A 21,630-nucleotide genomic window follows, 5' to 3' on the forward strand; every position below is an offset into this window, starting at 1 on the left:
ATTTGTTCCCAGGGCTTCAACTACCATCTCTACGGAAATGACATCCAAATCTATAGCCCCGGCCCCAACCTTATTAACCAACCAATAAATCAATGGTATTCTTTGAACAGTTAGTGTAGAGCACTGTACTAAACACTTGGCAGAGTGCTATTAAGTTGGTAGACACCATCCCTGCTCTCGAGGAGCATACAGTCTTACTGGAGAGACAGGCATTAAAATAAATTACAGGCAAGGGAAACACCAAGTCTAAGGATATGTACATACGTGCTGTGGGGGTGGAATACCTAAGTGCAGAGGGGATGGGACTAAATGCACGGGAGAGGTATCAGGGAGGGAAAACAGGATGGAGGGGGATGAGAATTTAGCTCAGGAAAGCTCCCTGGAAGAGGTGACTTCAGTAGGACTATGAAGAGAGAAGCATCATGGCCTGGTGGAAAGAGTCAGATGACCTGAGTTCTAATCCCAGCTCCGCCACTTATCTGCTGTGTGACCTTGGGGCGAGCCAATTAACTTCTCTGTGCCTCAGTTACCTCATCTTTAAAATGGGGGACTAAGGAGCTCCACGGGGAACATGGACGTGTTAAACGTGACTGTCTTGTGTCTACCCCATTGCTTAGTATGGTGTCTGGTAGATAGTGCTAACAAATACCATTTTTTTTTTTTTAAAAAAAAGGAAGAGTGAGTGAAACCTTGGAAGAAGGATTGTTGCGTCTGAGTCTGGAAGGAAACGAAATGTGGAATGAATTGTTCTTAATCCCAGGACAGACTATAGTCACCTAAACACAATGCTCCCAGGGGCGGAGTCCACTCATTAAGATTCTGTGCCGTATCATTTAAGCTCAGACCTTTAGACCGTGTAACCCAGAACTGTGTCTCTATTAACAGCACCAGGGCACTGGGAGGAACCAGGGGATGGTTGCCCTCCGGGCATTTGAAACATTCATTTTTTGGGGTTTGCTGAGAAAGAACGGACCAACTGAAGTAGAGAGGTAACTTGAACGCATCACAAAACTACTTCTTACCTTTTCGCTGATGACCGTCACAGTGGCATCGGCGACATTCATGGTTACCGGGAGCCAGTCGGCCTGGGTCGAGGAAGTCAGGAGACTCTCTATGGCGCTGTTCAAGGTGTCCATACCTGAATACAGGGGAAGGGGAACTGTGATTAGGAAAACCTACAGCTGCGACAGTCCATATTTAGACCACTCTTTCAATATGTTCTCGGCCAGGGGAGGCAGATGGAGGTGACGGGGTTTAGCGCAATCGCAGACGCTGATGCCCCCAGTGAGAACTGGGCATCATAGAACATAGGAAAGAAAAATACAGCCGTCTTGAATGGGGCAAGCAAAATCCCAGAGACATAAACACCACATCCAAACTGCTCTGTGACCCATTACAAAGACATTACTTTCAGGAATCCCCAAAATAGATGGCTAACCTGGGGTGATGAAGACCAAGTGGCTACTGAGGTGGCACCTTTGAGACCTATGATACCTCAAAACTGGCTGCAAATGCAAAGAAAATTCTTACTTGCAGTTTGTGATGGATTGCATCCCCTGCCCACCTGCCACTGCTGGTTGCACTAACTATCCTAAGGGGAACACGACTGGCAGGTCAGCGAGCACACGGTGATGCTGCACAAACACTACGATCAATTCCTTTGCCCAGGTTTTTGGTCCCGAAGCTGTCATGACTGGACGAAGGCTCCTCCGTCAGCTTTAAAGCCCTCAGTCAGCTTGCCCCCTACCTCACCTTGCCAATTTACTGCACACTTCGCTCCTAAAGTGCCATCCTGCACACTGTACCTCCATCTCCTCTTTTCCTTCCTTCTTTCCTTTCTTTTCTCTCCCTCTCCCCACAGCCAATCCCTATCCCACAGTCCTCCCTCTGGCCAGAACTCCTTAAATACCACTGATGGATTTAGTGACTGACCCGTCATTTACGACAGGACTCTCCAACAGCATTTCAAAGACTGAGTCAGAGTTGGCTAGCTTAGGCACATGCTGAAACAAGCACCATTAATTTCAATACTGATGAATGGTTTAACAGTCATCTGTGAAATCATGGTGATTTCCAATAAAAGGCTACTCCTCTGGTTCCCCCACACTGTCTCTCTCCTGTTGTCCGCAACAACTCTAGCGGACACAGTGTGCCCATCTGGGCTAGGCTGGGGTCTGTACACCCGAATGGGGTCAACATAGGAAAGTGCTCTGCGGTTTTGCAACAACCGTGTTTCTGGATGATGTTTCTGGTCACTCCAAGCTCAAGTACAGGCTTTTCCCAGTTGCAGAGCCTGCTCTGAAAGTGAGTGAGAGGAATGAGCACTGAGACCAAGCACCAACACAGGGCAGGCTGCGGTCACTCTGGGAGGGGAGGAAGAGAGAGGGCAGGAAAACCCAGGGTAGAAAGAATGTTCTTCTCTGTAGAGAGAATGCCACTGCCCGGCCCTACCTTCCCAGCATCTCTAGAATCTGTACTTTCTTTTCCTACCAAACTGTTACAGCACATCTCATACCCTGCCCTGATTAATGCATCAGCCTTCTTGCTGACTTCCCTGCCTCCTGGCTCTGCCTTCTCCAATCCATTCTTTACTCCGCTTCCTGGATCATTTTTCTAAAAACAAACGAAAGTTCGGTCCACATCTCCGCCCCCTCAGAAACCTCCAACGGTTGCCCATCCATCTTCACATTAAACAGAAACTCGTTTTAAGGCACTCAATCAGCCCTCCCACTCCTACCTCACTTGAGAATGAGGAAAGTTGGGCTTAGTCAGTGAAGGTCTCTTGGATGAGATGCGCCTTCAGTAAGGCTTTGAAAGGGGGGAGAATAATTGTATGGCGGGATTTGAGGAGGGAGGGTGTTTCAGACGTAGGATGTGGGCTAGGGGTCGGCAGCAGGACAGGCGAGACCGAGGCACAGTGAGAAGGTTAGCGGCACCAGAGGAGCGAAGTGTGCGGGCTAGGTCATAGAAGGAGAGAAGGGAGGTGAGGTAGGAGGGGGCAAGCCAGTGGAGGGCTGAATGGGAAGCATGGGAAGCAGTGTCCTCTGGGCTAGTTTTTGACAGGGCAAGCCTGGCTGCCAAAAAGTAGCAGTCTGGCACATGACAGTAACAGTCCAGTTTGGGGGATAGAGCACCTCGCCGTGCCCCCGAGACATCCACACTGCCTTTCCAATGTCATTCACATATGACCCCATGGTCACTGTGGTTCTTCTCTTCCAAAGGTGAACGAAAATGTCGTTATATCTTGCCGCCTGTAGGACCTCAGCAAATGGCTCACCCACCGAACTGTCATCTGTCTTCCAAAATTTTCTCCCACTCCTAACTTACTTATTTCAGTTGACACCAACATCTTCCTGGTCACACAGGCCCAAAATGTTAGTGTCATTGTCGACTCTCTGCTGTCTTCTACCTCCCAATTCAGGTGTCTCTAACCTCTCCTGGTTCTTCATCTGGGATATTTCCCAGGTCCATCCCAAAGGCGTTAGCTCATTTCCAGCTGTTTTACTGTAACAGCCTTACTGGTCTAGCTACCTCATACCTTTCGCTTCTTTTGCCTTTCTTACAAGCAATCGTTTGCATTGTCTTAAAATGCCAGTTGGAAAGTTTCCTGCCTTCCTCAAAAACCACCAGTGGCTCTTCATTGGTCTGAGCATCAGATAAAACCGCTGGCTTTAAGTCTCTCCACCTGCTATCTCCCTCCTTCCTACTTGCTCCTTTCTTCCACTACGCTCTTCACTCCTCCCAAGGTAACCAATCTGTGTCACACTTGTGACTCTTCTATCTTGTAAACTCCTGAGGGCAAGGATGACACTTCTCCCAAGTGCTTAGGTTCAATGCTCTGCACAACAGTGTTCAACAAACACGACTGACTGATTGACCTCTGAGCCACAATTCATGTCTTTCTGACAACTCCCCCTGCAACTAAATCCACCCAACCATGTCCCTCCCCACCTTCAGAGCCCTCCTAAAAGGCTACCACCTCCAAGAGGCACTCCCCCAATTAATTCTACTTATTTGTCTAATTTTGTTTTTATCATTTAGTAGATGCACTCTTACTCTTTCACGTCCGACAGTCTGCCTTAGATCTCTTTAAGGCCAGAGATTAAGGCAAATGTGCATTCCCAAGTATTATCCAGTACAGTGCTCTGCATGTTAGATACTCAGTAAATGTTATTGTGGAGGATGACACTTCGACAGTTCCACAAGAAAGAGGTCTAAGAGATCAAGACAAGTTTCACTCTCTTCATCCACCGAAGAACTGAAAGTGATTTGCCTACATCACCCTTTTAAGCCAGGAATCCCAGGTACAGATAAAACCCACACTCCAAGCTTGCCTCAACTGTCATTATTTATAAAATAAGATAAAACTGGTGATACATACCTACTGGTTTTTCTACAGGTAACATGCCCAGGTATTGAACGTGGAACTTCTGTACCAATTCGGACTTTGGTGTTGGGAAATCTACTACATGGGAACAAAATCCAATTTTATTACCAGGGTACACGATATTCGGGTAAAACTGAACCATTCCTCTATGTCACTGAATTAAAAAATATTAATATCTGGGGATAAGGATGTTAATTTGTGCAGCACAGCTGCATCTATTATAGCGATCTTCTTGGAACTGTGAGAGACGCATTCTGTAATGTGGAGCAACATTTTATAATTGGAATTTGATCTGCGATGTTGCAAACACTGTTGCTTCAGTGCTGCATTTTGTTTGATTCTGTTTCTGTTAATGGGAAAAAAAAAATCTTGAGCACAATGCCCTCCATCCAGGTGGTCTGACAAGCAATAAAACCGGGAAAGCCAACATTTTTTATTGCTGGCCCAACAAAATAATATCCCGGCCCCTCTCTGGATAGATCCTAAGTGACTTCTTTCATTCATTCAATCGTATTTATTGAGCGCTTACTGTGTGCAGAGCGCCACTTGGAAAGTACAATTCAGCAAGAGATAGAGACAATCCCTGCCCAACAATGGGCTCACAGTCACAAAAGTACAAACACCACGCCTTCCATCTGGAGGCTTGGTGAACTGGACTGGGATGAGCAGTGTGACACCATTCTGGCTTTAGGAAGACAAACTTAGAGACAAGTTCCAGATGATTTCTCTTTGAGTCTCATGAAGACAACTTGCTCCAAAAGGAACAAGAATACCGTCCTTTCTGCAACTTGGGACAGTGCTTGACAGGAGAACAGGAGAACACAGTTATTGCAAAGCTTTTGCACATTGGCTATCAACTGGCTGTAACATGATGAGCCTCTGCCAAGAATGCTGTTTCGGGCAGATAACGTGGAAATGCTGTTAACTAGTCTTTTGTTAATATTTCAGTTTTGACTATTTAAAATTCGTTGTTTACTAGAAATTGATTTTAAGCAGTGCAAATTGGTGACCACTGATAAGACTCAAATCAATAACCGAGAAACAAGAAGTAAAGTTGGGGGGTTTAAGCTTAATGAAGTGAAAACCTGAAGCGAAAGGAACTTCTCACGGATCTTTCATCTTCCACAGCCATCTCAAATTTCACCCAGTGTGGTAGAAGTCATGTACTATTTCCTCATGATGGTAAGCTCCTTACTGGTAGGGAAAATGCCTACCAACTCTTGTATGTTGTACTTTCCCCAGTATTTAGTACAGTGCTCTAGCTACAGTAAGCACTCAATAAATGCAACTGACTGATCACCGACCCCTTACTTCCTACTCAAACAAATCAATGACACAACATAGTGTTTGGAAAACACAATGTTTGCAGAAATGTAACTGCCCCGTTGAAGGAGAATTTCAGGATTACGACCTACCTTGCAAAGGAATGTCAAGGTTCACATTGGTCTGTTCTTGAAATGAATTGCAAGCCAGGGCTTTAGCATTCTTCCTCTCGGCCATAATCTGCATGGATAATATAGGGATAAGACCAGCGTGATAACCATTTTCAACCAACTGCTTGATGCAGAAAACGTGAGTTTTTAAGGAGTTGAGAGGCTTAAGCAGAACGATACTCAGGCACTTGGTACAGCGCCTTTCAAATTCCAACTTTCATGGAATGAAAGTTACATGACTTTCAAATTCCAACTGGGCCAAACTGTTTACTTGGAAATTTTCCCACAGTCAGGAGGCAAAAAATGTGCTCTTGGTGCCCTTTATTTTGTTTATCTGCTCTATATCCTCTAATTCTTTTCTGAATACTTCAGTTCCCCTCTCCCCTACTGTAAGCTCATTGGGCACACGGAATGGGTCTATTTACTGTTACAGTGTACTCTCCCAAGCACTTAGTACAGTGCTTTGCACACAGTAAGCGCTCAATAAAGACAATTGAATGAATGAATCATTATGGATAACTCCATAATGTGGGAAGCACAATGGCCTAGTGGATAGAGCCTAGGCCTGGAAGTCAGAAGGACCTGGGTTCTAATTCCAGCTCCACCACTTGTCTGCTATGTGACCTGGGGCAAGTCACTTCACTCCTCTGTGCTTCAGTTACCTCATCTGTAAAATGGGCATTATGAGTCTCTGGGGACTCTGTCCAACCTGATTATCTTGTATCTACCCCAGCGTTTACATAGGGCCTGGCATATAGTGTGGGCTTAAAAAATACCATATTAAAGAAAACAAACCCAAAACTCAAGCCACTGTCCTCAGTCAGTTTGGTAAGTGCAGCCCGTGTGAGGAATTGATATTAAACTGTGGGTCTTTTTTTTTTTTTTTTGCAGGAGGGACGAGAATTTGGCATCTCATCTTTTCCCCCCACAATGACCTCCCTAGACTCCTAGAGAGCCAGGAACACTGCCCACCTACCTTAGAGCAGATGGCATGGAGGTTGGTGGCGATGGCTTTTGCCGGGGTGTCACATCGAAACACATGACATTTCAAAATCCTCGTGTCTTTATCTCTTGCTACGTAAGCAAAATCTCTGTGTGAACAAAATTTATCACTATGTTAAAAAGGGGAGAACTGTTCAACCCAGCCCCACTTTGAAAAGCAAATTAGAAAGCACCTAAAACAGGTGTAGGCAAGGAGGCAGGCTAGAGGCCACTTAATAAGTTTAGCAAACTGGTGAGGGCCATACCCAGAAAATATCTGCAGTCCACAATACCTATTTACAGAGAGTTGAGGCATTTCCACGGTAAAGAATCCTTCTTACGGTTTCCACACAAATTTATAACACTTGCAAACAAATGAATCAACTTGATCCAAGTATTTTCATGTGCAATGCTGTTTTTTTTTACACATTTTTATGTTTGCTGAACCTGTTGAAGGGCTAGCTGTGGACTCTGAGCCATATTTTGCCCACCCCTGATCTAGAATGTGAGTTGTTAGTGAACATGGGAAACCATCCCTATAACAACTGATGAGGCCCAGGCAAGGGCTTCTAGCTATGTCCCCGGGGAATTCCTGATAAACCCTTATGATGACCATGATAGTGAATAAAATGCATGCCTTGGTCCGAAAAGACATATTTCAAACTAGCCACTGAGACAACAAAAGGATGGCATTATTATGGTTTGATATTCAGTGTAATTAAAAGATAAGAGACTCAAAACTTCCCAACATGAATTTAAATGCCCCAACCATTTTGAGTAGTTATAACTGAGAATTCCCCTTTAGCCAGGGGTTCTTCCTGCTATAATTTAAGTCCATTATTTTTGTTTGGTCCTCAAGGAACACAAAGAACAAGCGGTCAGCTTGCTTTTCTTTACAAACTCAGTGGCGGTAAATATGTTATTTCTTGGTCTTCTCCTTCTCTACACTGTAAGCTCTTTGTCAGCAGGGAACATGTCTCCCAACTCTGTTGTACTCTCCCAAGTGCAGGGTATGGTATTCAGTATCCAGTAACCACTCAATAAGTAGCAATGATTGGTTTGATTGATTCTACGGTTAAACCCCGATTTCTTTCATTTTTCCTAAAGCGATCTATTTCCTATTCCTCTAATCGTTTCTGTTGCCCTTGTCTGAATCATCTGTACACTCTCTATACCTGTTTAAACTGTGGTGACTAAAACTGAACACAGGATCTGAGCAGTGCAGAGTGAAGCAATTGGATAAATATTATCCTTTACTCCTCACCTTTTCCATTCTCATGTTCCAGTCTTAATAAATACCATCAGTTTTTCCTCCTCGTTGCCCTTCGTAGCCACCATTCCAGTCCATCCTAGCCCCGGCTAGACTACTTTACCAGCCTGCTTACTGGCTTCCCTACCTCCAGCCTCTCCATTCTTCAGTCTAAACTACACTATGCTGCCCAGATCATTTTTCTAAAGCACGATTCTCAGTCAGTGGTATTTACCGAGCACTTACCGCTAGCCCGGCACTGTACTGATATGCCTGAGTATCATTCTGCTTCAGTCTCTCAACTCCTTAAAAATTCGTGTTTTCTGAATCAGGCAGGAACTTCTGACCATTAGTTCTGAAGCAATCCATCAGCTCTCTCACTCCTATTTACTTTCGTCTCCCAGTGTACACCTCACTTCATACTCTTCATTCCTCCAAAGCTCGCTCTGCCTCATTCTCAACTCTCCCACCTCCAATCACTTGATCACAGCCCTTGGTTAAGCCTGGAAGTCCTTCTCTTCAAATCCACCAGACCACAGCTCAAAGTGCTTCTTGAAATCCTATCTCCTCCCGGGAGGCCATCTCCAAATCATTTTTCTTTTCTCTGGCTCACAACTACCAACTTCCACCTCAGCACTTTGGCTCCACTTCCCCACTTATGAACATATGGACTCCCACACTCTGCTATTAAGCATACACTCATCATCAATATAACCATCATTCCATTCCCCTTTTCCTCCTATTTGAAATTCTTTTGTCTTTGCCTCCCCCACTAGATTCTAAGCTCCTTCAGGGCAGGGATTGTGTCTTTGACTTCTACTGTACACTCTCAAAAACCCAGAACAGCGTTCTGCACACATTCAACAAATACTATTGAAGGGACTCATGCTATCTTCAACTCCCTTATGCCTGACTGCCATTTTTCTGTTCTCAGTGCCGGAGTAGATACAAGGCAATCAGGTCGGACACAGTCCGTGGCCCGTATGGGGCTCACAGTCTTAATTTTCAGCTGCTTATTCTGATGGCTCCTTCCCCTGCTTTTAAATCTGCCTACATCCCTCATATCCTAAAGAAATATTCCCCTGACCTCACTGTACTGTCCAACTCTTACTGGCACTTCTGGAAAACTTACACGGGCATACACCTACTGCCTTCCCTTCTTCTCCTCCTCCCCTCCTTGATCCTCTTCTACACAGCTTCTGTCACCATCTCTGAGCCCACTGTCTTCAAAATCACCAATTATCTCCTCATCAAATCTAACACTCTACCCCATCCTTATCCTCCTACATTTCTGGGTTGACTCTGACCCTGTGGATCACCTCCTCCTGGAAATATTATCTTACCTTGGTTTTTCTGACACCATCCTTTCCTGTATCTCTTCCTACCTCTTTGGCTGATCCCTCTCAGTCTCTTTCACAGGTGCTTCCTCTAATAATTGTGGCATTTATTAAGCACTTACTTTAGGCAAAGCACTACTCTAAATGCTGGGGAAGATACAGGTCAATCAGGTTGGTCACAGTCCCTGTCCCATATTAGGTTGGTTGAAGAACAGGTACTTAAAAATCTCCATTTTAACAAAGGGGCAAATCAAAGAAAATAAGTTCAGTGTCTTGCCCAAGATCACACAGCAGATAAGAGGCAGAGCTGGGATTAGAACCCAAGTTTTCTGACTTCCAGCCCATGGTCTTTCCATAGGTCATACTGCTCTCCCTAACCGTGGGTGTCCCTCAAGTCTCAGTTCTGGGTCTTCTCCTCAAACTACACTTAACTACTTTGGGAAAATCATCTGCTCCCAAGGCTTCAACTACCACCTCTCCATGGATGACTCCCAAATCTACCTCACTAGCCCCAACTGGTCTCCTTCTCTGCAAACCTGCATCTCCTATTGCCTCCATGCCACCTCTATGTGAGAAGCAGTGTGGCTCAGTGGAAAGAGCACAGGCTTGGGAGTCGGAGGTCATGGGTTCTTATCCCTGCTTCGCCGCTTGTCAGCTGTGTGACTTTGGGCAAGTCATTTAACCTCTCTGTGCCTCAGTTACCTCATCTGTAAAATGGGGATTAAGGCTGTGAGCCCCACGTGGGACAACCTGATCACCTTCTATTCCTCCCCCGCAGCGCTTGGAACAGTGCTTCACACATAGTAGGCACTTAAAAAATGCCATCATTATTACTAGAGAAGCAGCATGGCTTAGTGGCAAGAGCCCGGGCTGGGGAGTCAGAGATCGTGGGCTCTAATCCCGATTCCTCCACTTGTCTGCTGTGTGACCTTGGGCAAGTCACTTAACTTCTCTGGGCCTCGGTTACCTCATCTGTAAAAATGGGGATTAAAAAAACTGTGAGCCCCACATAGGACAATCTTATTACCCTGTATCTACCTCAGTGCTTAGAACAGTGCTCTGCACATGTTAAGCACTTAATACCATTATTATTATTATTATTATTATTATTATGTCCTACTCGCACCTCAAACTCAACATAATCCAAATCTGAATTTATCTTCCTTCCCAAATCCTCTCATTCACCTAACTCTCCCAGAGCAGTTGACCACAGCACCAACCTCCCCATCTCTCTGGCCCATAATCTTAGCCTTATCCTTGATTCTTCTCTCTCATATTTAGACTGACACCAAATTCTGACACTTCCTCCTCCACAACAGCCCCACATCCACCTGTTCCTCTCCATTCAGTCACTAGGCTGGTCCAGGCACCTGTAAAATCCCAACTTGACTTCTGCATTGATCTCCTTGCAGACCATCTTCATTCAAGTCTCTCTTTTCTGCAGGCCTTTCTCATCTCGTTGCCGACTTCTTGCTCACACCTTCCTATCTTCCTGGAACTCTTTCCCCTTCACATCCAGCAGACCACTGTTATCTCCATCCTCAGGGCCCTTCTGAAATTGCAACTCCTTTAGGAGCTCTTTCCTAATTAATCTTTCATCTCCGATGCCGATTTGTATATTCCAAGCGCTTAATACAGTGCTCTGCACATAGTAAGCGCTCAATAAATACTATTAAATGAATGAATGAATGAATCTCCTCAACCTACTGCACCCCATCAGACATCAAACATCACTCCAACAGTTCTGCATCATCCAAACACTTAGGTACTCACACTCCTACCCTGGAATTTATGCACATATATTTGCATTTTATTACTTTCTCCTACCTGTAATTGATTTTAATGTCTACCCCTTCCACTAGATTTTCATGTTTGATTGATTAGTGCTTGCTAGTCATTTTCAGGTCTTTCGACTACCACTCTTTCATGGATATCTATGTACCTAAAGGTGTTTCCTTCCTGTTCCTTGCTAAAAAGAGCTGGCTAAAACAACTCCCCCAACAACTACACGTCTTGGTTTAACAGAAAAGTGATGGGCAAAGTACAGTAGTCCCTTGGCATTCAGAGATATTTTTGGTTTCCAGTTCTACCCAGCCACCATTGGGTAGGACGCACATCAAGGCTGTGCCAGTCCCTGGCCTCATCCCTGTTACCTGCTGCCTTTTGGTTGCCAGCATCTGCAGCCCTACCTCTTTACTAGCTGGATGCATTCTCCATTCCCTCCAGACAGACTGGGTGACTGGGAGTTGCTGAATAAACTTCTGCCATAGGGAACAAATGGTATTATTATTATTGTTATTATTATTCTATTTAAGTGCTTACAATATGCCAGGCACTGAACTAAGCCCTGGGATAATAATAATAATAATTACGGTATTTGTTAAGCACTTACTAGCCCTCAGGCACTGTATTATGCCCTGGGGTTGATACCAGCAAATCGGGTTGGACACAGTCCATTATCCCACATAGGGCTCACAGTCTTAATTCTCATTTTACAGATGAGGTAATAAGGCCCAGAGAAGTGAAGTGACTTGCCCAAGGTCACACAAGCAGACAAGTGGTGGAACTGGGATTTGAACCCAGGTCCTTCTGACTCCCAGGTCTGGACTCTGTCCCCTAGGCCACGCTGATTCTCCTCATTCACAGGGTTTCGCTTAAAAATCCCCTTCCAAAACCGCGGGATTAATCTTTTTACCTTTTCTCAGTTTAATTTTGCAACCTCCAAGCAACCTCAACTGATTATCTCCGCTTCATTCAATCACATACAGCTCTCTACTACGTAATGCTGCCATTCCTCTAGACCTTAAGCTTGTTATGGGCAGCGAATGGGTCTGCTAATTCTGTTGTATTGGTCTCTCCCAAATACTTAGTACAGTGCCCTCTACATACAGTAAGCGCTCAATAAATACCACCATACACCTCCCTGCCCTATGGGAATTCTTAAATTGTTGTTCTTTGTGCTTGAAGATGCTACTAATGCCTTACTGTGCACACCCAAACCCTGCCCCTACTGCTTACACTCTGTCTTGAGATCCTCTTTAAGATTCTGCACAAAAAAATCTTCGGTGTAGTACGCCACTCTGATCTGACTGCTGCAGCTGCCTCCCAGTTTTCTAGCTGAGTTGTAGCATTTTCAGAGTCTCTGTTTTCCTGCATCCTTCTTTGGTTTAGGCTGCTCAGTTTCAGATTGCCATACAATTGTTTGGGTATCATAAAGCCAACCATTCTCCCCATAACCAATGAGTAAACTACAGCTAAAAAGTCCCATAGACCCTACCCCACAGTGTGCACAAAGGTTGTCTTTTGTTGTTTGCAGCTGTTTTCACCCTGGCCTCATCTATCCTTTTCAAGCACCTGCATAACAATAATGTTGGTATTTGTTAAGCGCTTACTATGTGCAGAGCACTGTTCTAAGCGGTGGGGGAGATACAGGGTAATCAGGTTGTCCCATGTGAGGCTCACAGTCTTCATCCCCATTTTACAGATGAGGGAACTGAGGCACAGAGAAGTGAAGTAACTTGCCCACAGTCACACAGTTGACAAGTGGCAGAGCCGGGATTCAAACCCATGACCTCTGACTCCCAAGCCCGTGCTCTTTCCAAGAGCTGCTCACTTCTTGACAGCAGTGTGCTATGCTAGTCTATCCGTTGACACTGGATCTCTGTTTTCAGCTGAGGCGGTATTGTCTGAATCTTCGTTTTACTGTAACTTTAAAACGTTTCCTTTGACCACCTTACTTTGGGTTTCTAGTTTCGGTTCACCACACAGCAGCTGTTTGGCTACCCTATCTTTATCCGTTCTCCTCATATGTCCACTCAAGGTAGCGGTGAGCAAATTGAGATTCACTTTAGGACTTCATTTTTGGGGATCTTGTCTTGCAAAGTATTAAAAATGATGCTAGTGAAATGGCACAAGGAGTTAAATATGTTCTTTGGGAGCCCAGGTCTCTCATAGAGAGAGCTGAATATCGCAATACTGCTCTGTAAACCCACTGTTTGGTCTGAAGCCCCATGCCACACTGCCATGATATTCCATTTGCTGTCTCTTGTCCTCTCTCTTTTTTATGGTATTTGTTAAGTGCTTAACATGTGTTAAATACTGTTCTAAGCACTAGGGTAGGTACAGTTAATTAGGTTGAGCACTCGTCCCACATGGAAATGAGGAGAAGCAGCACGGCCCGGTGTGGATAGAGCATGGGCCTGGGAGTCGGAAGGACCTGGGTTCTAATCTCGGCTCCACCTTTACTAAAATCACCACTGGCTGGAGAGGACAAGGCTGGATTTTTTTTATGGCATTTGTTAAGTGCTTGCTATTCTATTCTATGCTGATGTTAGTTAATTAAGCTGAATATAGTTCCTGTCCCACAAGAAGCTCACAGTCTAAATTGGAGGGTACTTAAACCCCATTTTCTAGGTGAGGAAATTGTGGCACAGAGAAGTTAAGTGACTTGCCCAAGGTCACAAAGCAGGCAAGCTGAGAAGCAATGTAGCCTCCTCAACAGAGCCCGGGCCCGGAAGTCAGAAAGATCTGGGTTCCAGTCCCAGCTCTGCCACTTGTCCGCTCTGTGACCTCTGTGCCTCTCTTGCTCATCTGTAAAATTGGGATTAATACTGGGACATGGACTGTATTCAGCCTGATTAGCTTGTATCTACCCAAGTATATAGTACACTGCCTGACATATAGTGAGTGCTTAAAAAATACCTTTTAAAAAAAAAGATGGTAGAGCATGGCTTAGGACCCAGGTCTTCTGGCTCCCTGGCCCATGCTTTATCCACTAGGTCACGTGGCTTCCCTCACTGGAATTGGGCAGGAGTGCAGCTGAGGTAGCTAGCCTTATGCCCGGTGGTTGGGCATGGGTAACTTCCTGCTTGGACCTGGTGCAATAGCCCACACTGGGCATTGGGAAAGACTCCCTTGCCTCGGGTAGGAAGCTGATGGTGCCCTTCTGCTCAGTAGGAATCTTAATCATTCCCTTAGATCACTTAGGCTGAAGTCCCTTTTCTTGGCAAACAATTAACAGCAGGCAACATCAGCTGTAAACCAGTTGATAACACTTTTCCCTTTCCAAAGCATGAATGGAAATGCGTCATGTAAAGAGAGGCTTCGGGACCTGCTAGTACTGGGGATTTGATCATATTTGTTCACTATCACACTAATTAGTTTTCAGTAATTAGGTTGAATTAGTAGGTCCCTTTATGCAGGGCCCAATAGAAAACTAAACATAATAAGTATTCAGAACCAGGAGCCCAGAAACATCTTCAAACACTATTTTAAAATGGATTGACGTAATTCTAAGGTCATAACAGCACTATTATATGAACACTGCCCCCAGAAACCGCCCCCACCCCCGAAAAGTTCAAGAAACAAAAGTCATTTACCTCTCTCTGAATCCAGGAAAGCATGAAGGAGTAGAGCAGAAACAGCATGTTAGAAAAGCATTCATGCAGACCAGAGGCCAGCAGACCGGGAAACGGGCATAACACCGATTGCATGCATTTAACAATGAATGTTTTTTTTTTTTTTTTCCTATGAGACTCACCACTTGCATTATTCTACTGCCGTTTCCCACCTTTCTTTCAGTGACTGTTTTAGCTGAATTCTATCCCACTGAAGTGCATGTTTTGGGCAATGTACAATGAAGCCAAAAAATATCAGCTGGATTTACAGGATGGCATGTCAACCAAGAGATCATCATGATGAAATATCCCTGACCAATCATCTTGCAGAGGTGGGATGGAGAGAGATTTGCGTGGCCCCTCTCAGAGGGCAAAAATAAGGGGTGGAGGGCAGATATGGCTTCGTCCCATTGGGTACCAGATCTGGTTGGGTGTTTCTGACTACCCCTGATGGGATGGATGGTGGCAGCTCTGGGAGGGGGGAGTTACCGAAAGGCAAGGGGCCATCTCACCTGCAACATGAATTCTTTCGCCAAGTGTTTTGTAGCCCAGTGGGGCAGGACGGTGACACCAGCTAGGCGGCATTCAAGACAAATACTTCTGAGTATATGTTCATCTCTAGTTGGTGAAGTCAGTGGGAAGGGGAATTTAACAGCCCTGGTCTCAAGACAGGTTCTGTTCCCATGGGCAACGGGTGGATGGGCCGGTCCAGAGGCATATACTCCAGATGCAGACAACATGGAGTCCTGGGGGTCTACGGGGATCTCTCAAAACTGCCCTGGGTCCACTTCCCACTTTACACTCCCACTCCTTCAACCACTTCATTTCTACATGGACGTCCCGCCAGCATCTCAAGTTCATTATGTCCAAAAGTGAACTCCTCACCTTCCCACCCGAAACCTCTCTTCTACCTGAACTCTCTAATAATAACTGATCACAGCCGGTATTTATTGAGTGCTTTCTGTGGGCGGAGCACTGTACTAAACACTTGATTCCTGTCCTCTGTCTCTGCAGCCTGCACCCTGCACTCCTTCCTCTCACCTCTCATTTTCAAGCTGATGGTGCCATTTTGCTCAGTAGGAATCTGAATCATCTTTTCAAGTGTTCCACAGCATCCCATCTTCTCCACATTGTGCACGTACCCACCATCGTTTCTGTCCCTGTCCCAGACGCGGGCCAGCCCTCCTCCGCCCTCACCGTGGCGGCAACAGCCTGAGGTCTCTTGGTGGTGCATGTACTCCGGCACTCCAGCACTCAGCCCCACAAGTGGCGGGAACCAGATTCCACCCACCGCTCCATGCTTTGGAGTCCAGTGGGGGTCCAACCCCGGTGCCTCGCTTCTGCCCAAACCTCAAGCCCCGGACCCCGGTCACATGGAAGTGCGGAACTAAGGATGGCCGGTACCAGCATGCCCCATGAGGAGGAGCGGACGTTCATGGCAACGACCACTGAGTTACAGTCCAGCAACCACTGGAAGGACATGGAGGATTTGTGTCAGCATGACTGTCTGGAGGAGGGATTAGGACAAAAGGCAACATATGCTCAGAATGCTAAGTAGGCAATATATGCCCATGACTGGGACCTTCTGGGAGGGAATGGGAATAAAGGCACTTGGACCGGAATGAGTTGCCGTTCGGATGTTTCCTAAACTATGGTCCTCCAGGGAGCCAGTACTGACGCTGCCTTGTTCTTGGGTCTCCAACCTCTAATCATTTGTTTATGCTTCCTCCTGCTGGGAATTCCCTCTCCCTTCAAATCTACCACACCACAACTATTCTCATCTCTTTGAGCTCTCCTGTAATTACATCACTTCTAGGCCTTCTTTTAACCAGGCAGGTAGTTTCACCCTGGGTGACATCATGCCCAACGCTGAGGGCGTGGGGACAACCCACATGAGCCCTGCTGGTTGTGCTGCCAGGCAGAGACCAGGACTCTAGTCAGAGCATGCCAGCGGTGGCTGCAGGGAGGAGTAGGGCATTGCAGTGTTCTTGGGCACTGTCAGTGGATAATGATGGGTCTGGGAAAAGGGAAGAAATGAGGGCAGGTGTGAGCACCGCACCAAAGGCTTAGGTCTGGGATGTGGGCGACAGCGAGGACAGGCATGTGCTCCATGTCTCCTGACCCCTCTCCTTTGAGATCTCCTTTGCTTTGGAGAAGCAGCGTGGCTCTGTGGAAAGAGCCTGGGCTTCAGAATCAGAGGTCATGAGTTCGACTCCCGGCTCTGCCACTTGTCAGCTGTGTGACTGTGGGCAAGTCACTTAACTTCTCTGTGCCTCAGTTCCCTCATCTGTAAAATGGGGATTAAAGTGTGTGAGCCCCTTGTGGGACAACCTGATTACCCTGTATCTCCCCCAGTGCTTAGAACAGTGCTCGGCACCTAGTAAGCGCTTAACAAATACAAACATTATTATTATTATTATCAGAGCCCTGGTTCCATTCCACGTTCTTCCCCACCCCACATGTTCTGGAGCTGAGCGCTGGGTGGACTTGGCCAACCCTTTCCCAGTCCCTCCTTCCCTTCCTGCTCCCCAGGGCTCAGAACCTCAGCAGCGGGGATGCAGGCTCTGCCCCCCTGCACGCTGGAGTCCAGTGGGGGTGTGACCCTGGTACTTCGCCCCCCACCCAGCGCTCAAGTCTTGGACCCTGGCCACATAGTAGTGGGGAACTCAGGATGGTGAGTCCAAGTCTGCCCCATCAGGAGGTATGGACGCCCGACGGCAATAAGCACTGATTGGCAGAGGGAACTGACTGACAGTTCCCTGCAGTCAATGGAAGCACACTGAGGATTTCTGTTGTATGCTAGGGTTTGGTGGGTGGAATTGTGTTCCTCTGTGGGGAGAAAAGAGAATTTACAGACATAAATAGCTGTTTTATGAGGTTTAGATGAGCAGCAGAAAGCACTGGCTCAGTCCTCAATGACGAAAGTCACGACGGCCACCGAAGAATTAAACTGGTAGAGGAAGGAAGTGGAGGGTAAATGGAAACTGGAGAGGGAGTTTCAGAGGCTAAGGGAAGAGGTGAAGAAGATGAGGGCAAGGAAACCCAAGGTGGGGCTGTATACGGAAACGCACAACGTTCTGCACTGCATTTCATGCCCCCTTTACCCGGAGGCTCCAAGGAAGTCCTACACAGCTACCACAAGCCATTGGTGATGTCATTCAAAGGATCCAAGACAGCATGACAGATGAGGGGGGATTCTTCCACCACCATCCTACCAAGGAGGTAACATTTAACTCCCTATCTTCTCAGGAGAGAGAAGACCTGCGTAAAGAACTGGTGGGGCTGGTGAAGCTCCCTAGGGACTGGAAAATGATAATATTCACCCCCCTACCCTCAGCCTCACGACGCTTACGTACATATAATATAATCTGTAATTTATAATCTGTAATTAATGTCTGACTCTGCCTCTAGACTGAAACCAGAGAACATCTTCCAACTCTGTTGTACCAGGCGCTTAGTACAGTGTCCGGCACAGAGTTAGCACAGCATAAATACCATTGTTTGATTGATATTCATTCCAAAAATGGTATTGGGATTTCTCTGATGTGAAGGTTTGGAAAAACAAAAAAACGAAGAGGCTGTTTCTTAAAGGACCTTTTTTTCTGCCCTTAAACGCAGAGCTTCACTCAGCGTCACTGAGAAAATCTGCCAATGAACCTTTTTAATGTGCAAGATCGACCCACCCAAGGGACAAGCTGCAAGGTTTATTTAGCTTTTACACAACCGTGCTAGAAAAATGCATGCATTCCAAACTGTTCCATGGAAAAATGGTAATCAAGCAGGTACTGAAGAGCCCTGGTCAGCTCTGAGTCTTGCAAGGGCTGGAAAAGAGCCCTGCACTATAGTGGAAAGGGCAACAAAAGCGATGTGCAATGGTGCAAAGGCTTCCTAAGCAACCTGGTTGATGAGAAAATAGGAAGTCAATTCTCCTCTAGGCAGAAAAGTCAGAGGCTCTATGATAAGCAGAATCAAAATAGTTATTTACTGAGTGCAGAAAGGTTTGGGAAACTGTTTTCCCAAGGTCACAGCTTCTCCGAGAGGCCTTCCCTCTTTATGCCTTTTTCCCTCTCTCCTTCTGCATGATCCGTGCACTTGGATCTGTGACCTTAAGGCATCTAACATTCGCCCCACCTTTCACCCTGTATAAACTGGAATTGGTAGACAGGTACCATGCTCACAACGAGCTTACAGTCAAGGGAGGGAGAAAGACATTAATGGGAATTAATTAATACGGATATGTACATAAGTGCTGTGGGGCTGAGGGAGGGGTAAAAAAGGGAATGGCAAATGCAAGGGTGACGCAGAAGGGAATGGCGTAAGAGGAAATGAAGGCCTAGTCGGGGAAAGCCTCTTGGAGGAGATGTGCCGTCAATAAGCCTTTGAAGGTAGGGACAGCGGCTGTCTGTTGGATATGAAAAGAGAGGGAGTCCTCTCTCCATCCCATGGGCTTGCCATGGGATCCCATCCCAGGCAAGCCTCCATCCCAGGTATTGCCCCCTTTTCCTGATACAATCCCAATCCAAATGCCTATAACGTATTGTGTAAACAGGATATCTTCATTTCCTCTCCACCGATTCTCTCGACTCACTAAAGTCCGGCTCTGACCCCTTCATCTGGCAGCGACTGCTCCTTCTCTTATCACCAGTGCCGGTCTTTACAGCCCAGTCCAGAGGACCAGGATCCCTCTTCCTGAAAAACTACTGGGCCCGAGTTTACTTCTCTCTGACTGGTTTTTCACAGTTCCTTTGCTGGCTCCTCTGCTGCCTCTCATCCTCTTACCATGACCATCCCGCAAGGTCCTATTCCTAAGTTCCCTTCTATTTTGGCTCTACAAGATGATGAGAAATTTAATACTTAACTTTTAAATCGTATTTTGCAATTCACATGTACAACTGACACTCTGTGAGATTTTAAGCCATCACAACAAACGGCATCCAGAGGTTTTACTAATTTTACTAATTTAGTCTCAAAATCTAAATTCAAACGATGAGTACTCCTCAATGGTTTATTCTCAGGACGATTACTCTTAACTAGCCCACAAAGGATTATGCTGTTGACAGTAAAAGCCTTTTGACTACATTTAGGAATGTGATTATCTTATACTTGTTGGTGAAAATTGCACAGAGATGATCTGAACTCTGTAAAATGGCAAACCAGTGAACATTCAGAATACTGCATGTGCCCTTTTTAGATAAAAGAAGCAGCATGGCCTAGTGGACAGAGCAACGGCCTGGGAGCAAGAAGGACCTGGGTTCTAATCCTATCTCTGCCACATGTTCATTCATTCATTCAATAGTATTTATTGAGCGCTTACTATGTGCAGAGCACTGTACTAAGCGCTTGGGATGAACAAGTCGGCAACAGATAGAGACGGTCCCTGCCGTTTGACGGGCTTACAGTCTAATCGGGGGAGACGGACAGACAAGAACAATGGCACTAAACAGCGTCAAGGGGAAGAACATCTCGTAAAAACAATGGCAACTAAATAGAATCAAGGCGATGTACGATTTATTAACAAAATAAATAGGGTAACGAAAATATATACAGTTGAGCGGACAAGTACAGTGCTGTGGGGATGGGAAGGGAGAGGTGGAGGAGCAGAGGGAAAAGGGGAAAATGAGGCTTTAGCTGCGGAGAGGTAAAGGGGGGATGGCAAAGGGAGTAGAGGGGGACGAGGAGCTCAGTCTGGGAACGCCTCTTGGAGGAGGTGATTTTTAAGTAGGGTTTTGAAGAGGGAAAGAGAATCGGTTTGGCGGAGGTGAGGAGGGAGGGCGTTCCAGGACCGCGGGAGGACGTGACCCAGGGGTGGACGGCGGGATAGGCGAGACCGAGGGACGGTGAGGAGGTGGGCGGCAGAGGAGCGGAGCGTGCGGGGTGGGCGGTAGAAAGAGAGAAGGGAGGAGAGGTAGGAAGGGGCAAGGTGATGGAGAGCCTTGAAGCCTAGAGTGAGGAGTTTTTGTTTGGAGCGGAGGTCGATAGGCAACCACTGGAGTTGTTTAAGAAGGGGAGTGACATGCCCAGATCGTTTCTGCAGGAAGATGAGCCGGGCAGCGGAGTGAAGAATAGACCGGAGTGGGGCGAGAGAGGAGGAAGGGAGGTCAGAGAGAAGGCTGACACAGTAGTCTAGCCGGGATATAACGAGAGCCGGTAATAGTAAGGTAGCCGTTTGGGTGGAGAGGAAAGGGCGGATCTTGGCAATATTGTAGAGGTGAAACCGGCAGGTCTTGGTAACGGATAGGATGTGTGGGGTGAACGAGAGGGACGAGTCAAGGATGACACCGAGATTGCGGGCCTGCGGGACGGGAAGGATGGTCGTGCCATCCACGGTAATAGAGAAGTCTGGGAGAGGACCGGGTTTGGGAGGGAAGATGAGGAGCTCAGTCTTGCTCATGTTGAGTTTTAGGTGGCGGTCCGACATGTCTGTTGTGTGTCCTTAGGCAAGTCACTTAATCTTTCTGTGCCTCGGTAAAATGCAGATTAATACTGTGAACCCCATGTGGGACATGGACTTTGTACAGTGCCTGGCGCATAGTAAGCACCTAAGAAATAAAAACCAAGAAAATATTTACTGTCCCCATAGCACACGGAGTGATGTACTTCTTTACTTTTTATCTTAATCACATTAAGTGTTTTCCCAGAGAGAAGAAAGCTTATTGTGATGGGGAACGGGAAATGGGAATGTCATTATTTCATGCAAGCAAAGTCTTTGATGTTAAATTCTGGCAATCTCATGCCTCCAACCTGACAACCTTCAAATTGGATTCATGTTTATTACTATATGTACAATTTTCTTAAAAAAATCAGATGCAAGCACAGGTCATTCTTCCAAGAAGGGAAAAGCTCAGGC

The 21,630-nt window shown here is 46.3% G+C and overlaps 1 protein-coding gene and 1 long non-coding RNA gene across 14 annotated transcripts in view; one reads left to right on the plus strand and one right to left on the minus strand.

Annotated features, from left to right (window-relative positions):
• The window catches only part of APBB2 (amyloid beta precursor protein binding family B member 2), a 103,153-nt gene that overhangs the window by 6,167 nt on the left and 75,356 nt on the right, over positions 1-21,630 (minus strand). For 8 of the 13 annotated variants that reach the window (XM_029083048.2, XM_029083046.2, XM_029083051.2 and 5 more), the window contains 5 exons: positions 14,766-14,771; positions 6,797-6,911; positions 5,803-5,890; positions 4,382-4,465; positions 1,023-1,138 (listed from right to left, as the gene is read on the minus strand). In XM_029083048.2, coding sequence (XP_028938881.1) covers positions 1,023-1,138; positions 4,382-4,465; positions 5,803-5,890; positions 6,797-6,911; positions 14,766-14,771 — 409 coding nt within the window. The remainder of the gene's footprint in view (positions 1-1,022; positions 1,139-4,381; positions 4,466-5,802; positions 5,891-6,796; positions 6,912-14,765; positions 14,772-21,630) is intronic. The other 5 variants (XM_029083050.2, XM_029083053.2, XM_029083052.2 and 2 more) reach the window with 1 other exon arrangement.
• LOC114818217 lies at positions 4,950-16,405 on the plus strand. The gene is made up of 4 exons (XR_003766057.1): positions 4,950-5,569; positions 6,712-6,817; positions 14,968-15,115; positions 15,798-16,405. It is a non-coding gene; the product is annotated as an uncharacterized LOC114818217 (long non-coding RNA).

The sequence above is a fragment of the Ornithorhynchus anatinus genome, chromosome 18 (genome assembly GCF_004115215.2).
Source record: "Ornithorhynchus anatinus isolate Pmale09 chromosome 18, mOrnAna1.pri.v4, whole genome shotgun sequence".
NCBI lineage: Eukaryota > Metazoa > Chordata > Mammalia > Monotremata > Ornithorhynchidae > Ornithorhynchus > Ornithorhynchus anatinus.